The sequence below is a fragment of the Sorex fumeus genome, unplaced genomic scaffold (genome assembly GCF_029834395.1).
Source record: "Sorex fumeus unplaced genomic scaffold, SorFum_2.1 ptg000128l, whole genome shotgun sequence".
In the NCBI taxonomy this organism is placed as follows: Eukaryota; Metazoa; Chordata; class Mammalia; order Eulipotyphla; family Soricidae; genus Sorex; species Sorex fumeus.
In genome coordinates, this window is record NW_026606185.1 from 19,757,620 (window position 1) to 19,765,860 (window position 8,241).

An 8,241-nucleotide genomic window follows, 5' to 3' on the forward strand; every position below is an offset into this window, starting at 1 on the left:
ACACGCACGGGAGTGCCCGCCTCCCGCGTCCCCGGCGCGGTGCTCGGGACTCGGAGGCGGGAGCCCGGGCAGGGCGGGTGCCCGCGAGCAGCGCTCGTGCATGCGCGCTCGGCGCCGCCAGCCCCGCCCCGGGCCCGCCCACCCCTTCTCCCGCGCGCGGGCTCCGCGCGCCCCGAGACGCGCGCGTGCGCGCGCGTGCGCAGGCCACAGCCCTCCGGGGGCGGCCCCGTCGACTCCCAGGAAAGCGTCGCAAGGTCCCGGATTAACCCTTTCCCGGCTCACTCCCTTAAGAGGCCCGGCCGGGTTCCGTGCCTGCGCAAGCCGGCGGCGCGCCTTCCCCCCAGCCCGCACCGCGCATGCACGGGAAGGGGGGGGTTGCTGGTGGGGGTGTTCACGGCCGGCTAGACAGTCTGTGCTCGTGCAGGAGAAGGGCTGCTACCATCAGGGACGTGCACGATCCCCCCCCTCACCCCGCCCCCTCCCCAACTCCAAAAAAAAAAAAAATCCAAAACACACTGCCACCCACCCGTACCCCGCGCCCCGCGCCCATCCCGTCCCCGGCCTGCGTGCAGTGAGCGCAGGGAGCCCACGGCGAGTGTCTGCGGCTGTGCCAGGCTGCAGGTAAGCGCGGGCCGGGGGTGCGGAAGGGGCGCGGGGGCGGCCGGAGGCCGGCGGGGCGGCCCGGAGGAAGCGCGTTCTCGCGGAGCTCTGGGGCCGCAGCCCGCTCCCGGAGGTGCGGACCGCGCGGCGCGGCGCGGTGCGAGCGGGCACGGGCGTGGGCCTGGGCTGGGCGGCGGCGCCCCGGGGGCCGCGGCCGGGCGGCGGCGGCGGCGGCGGCGGCGGCGGCGGCGGCGGCGTTGGTGGCGGCGGCCCCGCGCGCGCGCTCGCCGAGCCCGGCGCGGAGTTCATGGCCGCCCCCGCTCGCCGCGCCGCAGTGCGCCGCGGTGGGGGTGGGGACGGCGCCGCCCCGCCCGCGCCCGGCGGCCCGGGACCCCCGCGCTCGCACCCCGGGCTGCGCCGCCGAGCCGGGGACGCCGGCCGCGCGCCGCCTCCGCCCCCGGCCGCGGGAGGGCGGGGGAAGGCCCGGCGCGAGCGGCCCGGGGTGTGCGCGGGGCGCGAGCGCGGGGCTCGCGGGGCTGCGGCGCCGCTCGCCGCCGGCCGGCCCGGGAAGGCGGCCAGCTTCCGTGGGGGGCGGCGTGGAAACGCGCCTCCCTACGGGGCGGCTGGCGAGGAGAGCGAGGCCTGCAGAGGCTCCGGGGCGCGCCGCCTCCCGTCCCCGAGCTCCGAGCGCGCCGCCGCCATTGTAGCGGCCGCCGCTTATGTAAGTTGCACTTTGCAGGCGCCGGGGCCGGCGCGGGGGCCGCGGCCGCGCCCGGAGGACCCCGTGAAGGTGCAGCTTTGTTCAGAGCGGTCCGGTGCCCGGGCTGGCTGCATCTCCCCACCTAAACGGCAGCGAGATACTGCTGTCCGTCTTCCAGCGGAACTCATCTCAACTTGGACATTGGAACGTTCTGTTAGGAAAAAATATATAGCGTTCCTCCAAGAGAGGGGAGATCAAAAACAAAAATGCTCAGCGCCCTGATAGTTACCATGGCTACGATGTGGGTCCTCCTCTCCCACCCACCCCCCCCACTCCACCCCCGTACTTCTGCCCCACAAGCCTCAGGGAGAGTTGCTGACCAGAGTAGGAAGTAAGTGGGTCGGAAGATCTGGGTTATCTTCTCTTGGAGGTGACCACAGACCTGGGTGCCTTTAAGGCATAAGGATTCCCAGTGCGAAGCATCCTTAGAAATTTGCAACCCAATTCCTACCCTGAACAGCAAGCGGAAAATAAAACAACCCTAGGTGCCTTGGGTAACTTGTTGGTGCCAGAGCCCCACTTTTCTGCAGAGGGAGTTTGCTTTAAGGTCTTTTCGGGATGTTGGTTCCAAGGTTCCAGTCTTGCTCCACAGTTTGTAATACAGCCGAGTTCCTTGGTCCTTCCATACCAAAGTTTATTCGTTTGCTCACTGTACGGTAAGAATGAATTGACCATTTTCCAGAATTTTGCTCTGCAGGACGAAGCCCGTCGGTAAGAGTTAAATCTCTCTCACAAAAAGTTAGGAAATTTGGAGTCTCCCCTTAGGGGTATAGAGCTGGGGAAAAAAAACAAGCAATACATTTTCAATTCAATCTTGAAGACCTAAACCAGTGCAGTTTATGCAGTATCACATAGAGATTAGAACAGAAAAAGGTAGCTACCATTCCCTCTCCTCCCAGGTTAACTGTTAGGTAGGTGTGTTTCTCTAATACCACGAGGTACAGTTGTAGACTTACAAATTTTTGTGTTTGAGGTTCAATTATACAATGATCAAATACCCATCCCTCCACCAGTGCCCATTTTCCACCACCACGGATCCCAGTATCCCTCCCACCCCCCCATCCCACCCTGCCTCTGTGGCAGGGCATTCCCCTCTGTTCTCTCTCTCCTTTTGGGTGTTGTGGTTTGCAAAAGAGGCATTGAGTGACAATCATGTTTGGTCTGTAGTCTACTTTCAGCATGCTTCTCCCATCTTGGGAGGATATTCCCAACACCCTTTATTTGGTGCTCCCTTCTCAATCTGAACTGCCTTTTCCCCTAGCATGTATGGCTGGCCTCCAAGACATGGAGTAAACTTCTTGGTACTAATCTCCGCTATTCTTGGGTGTTAGTCTCCTAATTTGTTACTTTATGTTCCCCAGATGAATGCAATCTTTCTATGTCTGTCCCTCTCTTTCTGACTCATTTCGCTTAGCATGATACTTTCCATGTAGTACCATTTCTATGTAAATTTCATGACTTCATCTTTTCTAATAGCTACATAGTACTCCATTGAACCACTGTGTATTTACATGTTTCTACGCTCTGTTTAGGAGGCGAGAAAATAAAGTAAAGGGCCATGCGCCAAGCAGGAAATGGTAGGGGTAAGACTTGCTCACCCGCTTGCTCTGGATCTCTAGCTTTCATTATCTGTACAAACGCAGACATAAGTTTAGTTTGTGAGAACTTTCTTATTGTTCCTCCTTCCCGGAGACAACCCGTCCAAGCCACAAGTGCTACTGCACTTGTATGTTTTGATTCATCCCTCTTCGGGGCTGGACCCAGTGCTGCCTGTCAACATTCTCTCAGTTCCTATTCCAAAGTGGATGCGTGTACAGTGGAAAGAGAAGAAAGGAAGGCTCTTTTTAAAAATTTAAGATTAAGGTATTGACAACATTCTTTGCTGGGGAGGCAACACCTGGCAGTGCTCGGGCTAGTCCTGGCTCTGCTCAGAAATTAACTCCTGGAGTTGTTTAGAGAACTGTAGGGGATGCTGCGGATGGAATCTGGGTAAGCCCTCTGCAAGGCAAGCTGGCTACCCACTATTCTATCCCGTGCCCCTAGTATTGTGTAGAATTTTAGGTGGAGAAAGATCCATCCTTACTCTTTGTGTCCTTTTGTCTTGCAGGACTGGTGTGCCCCTGATCAGAGTTATTCTGATCTGAAGAATTTGGTGTTTAAAGCATTAAGATAATAGCCTGAGTTGTTCATGGTAACTATGCCTTTGGATAAAAAATCTTCAGAATATGGTTTTGTTTTATATTGTTCTAATATTTATCTGTTATGCATTAGCATTTGTTTCTCTTGGGGGAGTATGTATTTTCATTGTGTTGATGATGTGGATAAAGGGAAAGCATTGTTTTTTAAAAGAAAACATGTAGGACACATTATGGAAAGAGTGATTCTTGAATATGATGACTGTTTTGTTTAATTTGGGGGGGGGCTGCCAGTCCTAAATTTCTTTTGCTTATAAGATACTCTCAGCACTTGTACATCCAGTTTGATGACACTTCTATCTGGATGGCAGATAAATTGGCATCCAGAAGAAAGGAGGTTGCTTGTCACTGTTTTCCCATATGTCACCTGATTCTCTAGGGGTCCACTAGACCTTAACCCGCATTTAGAAATGACCCAGAAAGGACAGTGGAAACTTAGCGACAGCACTGAATGGAGTATTTTGGCAATGATCGGTTCTTTCTAGCTGTGCCACAGTGATTTGTCTGTTCTCTTAAGGAAGAAGAACACTGAGTGCTGTTAGTGACTCAACTGGCTCTTCCTCCGCATGTGGAGTTAGAGTAGACCCAGCAGACAGGACCAGAGAATCCTGGCCTCAGACCTGTTTTCTTAAATCATGGAGCTGACTTATTTGTCATTGTTGCCTGTAATTCCCGGGAAGAACAGGTTTGAGAACTAGATTTTGTGTATTGGCCTCCCAGGTCTCCACTAAATAGCTAGAATATTGGGCAGATTCCTTCCCTCATCCATAAAACGGGGATAGTAATTTGATTTTGTAAAGACACGTAAAGCGCATATAACAATGCCTGGCATGTGTTTATTATATACTTGATGAAAGTTATAATATAACTAGACAAATGCTAGAAATCTGCAAATAAATAGAAGTTACAATATGGAAATCCCAAAATTATAATCAGCCTTTCACTCATTCTCGAACCAGTCTTAATGTTGACTCTCTGAGATTGTTAGATACCAAAAGTTGGTCAGAAAATGAAAATCTGCCTGAATTTCTGCATGGAAAAAATGGTTGGTCACAATCACTAAACTTTCTTTTTCAAATTTTTCTTGTAGGAGTTTTTCATCAGTATGTCTGAAACCATTAAATATAATGATGATGATCATAAAACTCTGTTTTTGAAAACGCTAAACGAACAACGCCTGGAAGGAGAATTTTGTGATATCGCTATTGTGGTTGAAGATGTAAAATTCAGAGCACACAGATGTGTTCTCGCAGCCTGCAGCACCTACTTTAAAAAGCTTTTCAAGAAGCTTGAGGTTGATAGCTCTTCAGTCATAGAAATAGATTTTCTTCGTTCTGATATATTTGAAGAGGTCCTTAACTACATGTACACAGCAAAGATTTCTGTGAAAAAAGAAGATGTTAATTTAATGATGTCATCAGGCCAAATTCTTGGTATTCGATTTTTGGATAAACTCTGTTCTCAGAAGCGTGACGTGTCTAGCCCTGATGAAAATAACGGCCAGTCAAAAAGTAAGTATTGCCTCAAAATAAACCGCCCTATTGGAGATGCTACTGACACCCAAGACGATGATGTGGAAGAAATCGGAGATCAGGATGACAGCCCTTCAGATGACACAGTAGAAGGCACGCCTCCGAGTCAGGAGGACGGCAAGTCACCCACGACGACACTCAGGGTTCAGGAAGCCATCCTAAAGGAGTTGGGGAGCGAGGAAGTGCGAAAGGTGAATTGCTATGGCCAGGAAGTAGAATCCATGGAAACCCCAGAATCAAAAGACTTGGGGTCTCAGACCCCTCAAGCCTTAACATTTAATGATGGGATGAGTGAGGTGAAGGATGAACAGACACCGGGCTGGACAACAGCCACCAGTGACATGAAGTTTGAGTACTTACTTTATGGCCACCATCGGGAGCAGATTGCCTGTCAGGCTTGTGGGAAGACATTTTCTGATGAAGGCAGATTGAGGAAGCATGAAAAACTCCACACGGCAGACAGGCCGTTTGTTTGCGAAATGTGTACAAAAGGTTTTACCACACAGGCCCACCTGAAGGAACACCTAAAAATCCACACAGGATATAAGCCCTACAGTTGTGAGGTGTGTGGAAAATCATTTATCCGCGCTCCGGACTTGAAGAAGCATGAGCGCGTTCATAGTAACGAAAGACCTTTCGCATGCCATATGTGTGACAAAGCCTTCAAACACAAGTCCCACCTCAAAGATCATGAGCGGAGGCACAGAGGAGAAAAGCCTTTTGTGTGTGGCTCCTGCACCAAGGCCTTTGCCAAGGCATCGGATCTGAAAAGGCATGAGAACAATATGCACAGTGAAAGGAAGCAGGTGACCCCCAGTGCCATCCAGAGTGAGACTGAACAGTTGCAGGCAGCAGCCATGGCCGCCGAAGCAGAGCAGCAGTTGGAAACAATTGCCTGTAGCTAGAAATGACGGGACTGGAACATTGGCCTGAGGGGCAAGCCCCGAGACTGAGTTTGCATTGTTCATAATCGGTGAACACCAGTCACTGTATTCTTGTGGAAACTTGTGGAACATTGTACTCACTGGACTAATGGCAGTGCTTGGTTGGGTATTTATAAAACTTTTCAAGGAAATAATGTTCCTTGAGTCTGACCAAACAGTTTCACTGTCCCATCTGGTGTTTAGTATTAATGTTGCCAGTAAGCCCTCCTCTTTTTTTATGATTTTTGAAAACTCCTGTGTCCAATTCAGAAGTGAGAGACTTCTATTCCACTGTTACTTCCTCTCTATACTTGTTGCGCTTGTGAGCGCGTTGCACAGAGTGATCATTGAGTAAATTGATTTCCTAATCATCAGGATTATTTGTGACTTATGGGCATAATAGCATTTTAAATAATGTAATAAAAGTGACTTCATGTAGAGGCAGAAAGTACTGCTGCGTGGTTGACCAAGAACACTGCACAGATGTGAAAACAAGTTCTAGAAATACAGAACGGTCTTAGTTTATGTATAGTTTGTTCATTTTCTGTGACACTTGTTTCCACTGATCTTGTGGAAAAACAGTGATTGCTTTGCTGAAGTGTTTCTTCATTTTTATTGTCCATACCTATAACCAAAAGATGAGGTCACAAGTCCCAAAGGCTGAACAAATCCTCTGGGGTGTTGGTGGTGTGGAAACTTGGTTCTCTTCCTCTTCTTTGGGGCATTACTACTTTGTAACAAATGAGGTTTGTGAGCTAGCCCAGTGGTGAGAGTACTAGAAAGGTAAAGGGGTAAAAGGCAGGTGCTTTCACATTTTCAACAGCTCCAAGATTTCTAATCGATATAATTCTTAACTGATTTTGAAATTGCGTTTTTTAGGATCAAAATTAGGACAAGAACAGGTATCCTTTAGATCCGTTTGTATAATTTAACAAAATGCCATCAAGCTGCGGGGCTCTTGGTAGCACAGGATTTATCTAAAAGGAGATGCACTATCCTTACTTAAATTAACAAATTTTAAACCTTAAATGTGTAAATAGTATAGAAGTGTTGGTCTTATGTATTTCAAGTAAAAGTAGACAGCTGCACTTTCTTTGCACATTTGAATTAAAACAACCTGTCAGCAACAAACATCAGACTGTTTTTTAACCAATATTAAAGATTGTCAGACCAAATGTTTTATGTTTTTGAAGTATATTTCATCACTGGTTACAGTTTTAAGTAGAAGTTGATTGCCTTTTCATAGCCGTGAACAGAACTAGAAATGCTGTTCCAATTTTGGTGTACAATTTTTTAAAAACCATTTCTTTAGGAGTATATTGAAATACCAACAGTAGTTTGAATTATGTTCTGTAAAAATGTATTGTTTATTTTAGAGTGTACAATTTTAGGAAAATGTCAATTTGAAAAACAGATTTGGTTGCTAGGATTTTTTTTTAAGATGCATTAAAGTAATTTCATTTCATAGCTCATTGCATTAACACTTGTAATTACTATTGTGGGAGGTTTTGTTTTTTAAGTTGGTATATATGTTATGCAATTATAGGATAAAGTTTACCTTTTAAAGAAACTTATTTATTTGGTAAAATGATTAATTTAGCTCAAAATTATTTATTTTTTTTCTCAAAAGTCTTTAATATGTCTTAAAAGTAGTCCTTTCACTGTGTTTATATCTTGTTAATAGAAAGGGAACCGATTTCCATTTCTAGGCTATTTTTACCAAAGCAGAGGAAGAAGAATTTAATATCTTGTTGATAGCTACCACAGCAAACCATTTTTTTCCTTCATTTTTGTATATAAAAGAAAATATGCTTTTATCATTCCTGTTTTCTTTTTTTCTTAGCAGCTATTCACACATCCAGGGTTTTCACCAAAGTGCATTTTCTACAGTCTTCATACTGGTTTTATAGAATTATAGATTAAACTTGTGGTATTACCAATCATTAAACCACATTATCCTGGTGGTAACTCCAAAACAGAAAGTTTAATTTTCAGCACTTTATTTGTATTATGTAAATATTACTGTTTGCTTTATTTTGCATGAGAAATATATACATGTTGTATTTTCTACCATCGGTACTGGGGTTCATATCTGTATCAGGATGCTTGTTCTCTGGGTTATGACAAAGTGAAGACGTGCAGCTCTCCTGTTTTTATAATCCTGGTGATTAGAACTGCCTCTGAATGCACCAAGTTGCCTTCAGTCAAGTCAAGCAGTTCCAGAAAACCCC

General features: G+C 47.4%; 1 protein-coding gene across 8 annotated transcripts; it reads left to right on the forward strand.

Annotated features, from left to right (window-relative positions):
• The first annotated feature begins 209 nt into the window (after positions 1-209).
• ZBTB14 (zinc finger and BTB domain containing 14) lies at positions 210-7,477 on the forward strand. 8 transcript variants are annotated; one of them, XM_056138106.1, is made up of 4 exons: positions 210-621; positions 3,468-3,551; positions 4,073-4,240; positions 4,646-7,477. In XM_056138106.1, the coding sequence occupies exon 4, from the start codon at positions 4,661-4,663 to the stop codon at positions 5,990-5,992; it is 1,332 nt and encodes a 443-aa protein (XP_055994081.1). In that variant the 5' UTR covers positions 210-621; positions 3,468-3,551; positions 4,073-4,240; positions 4,646-4,660; the 3' UTR covers positions 5,993-7,477. The 8 variants fall into 8 exon arrangements, with proteins under 8 accessions (XP_055994081.1, XP_055994085.1, XP_055994078.1 ...); XM_056138110.1 differs by having other exon boundaries at positions 4,077-4,240; XM_056138108.1 differs by lacking the exon at positions 210-621 and adding an exon at positions 710-733.
• The last annotated feature ends 764 nt before the right edge of the window (positions 7,478-8,241 follow it).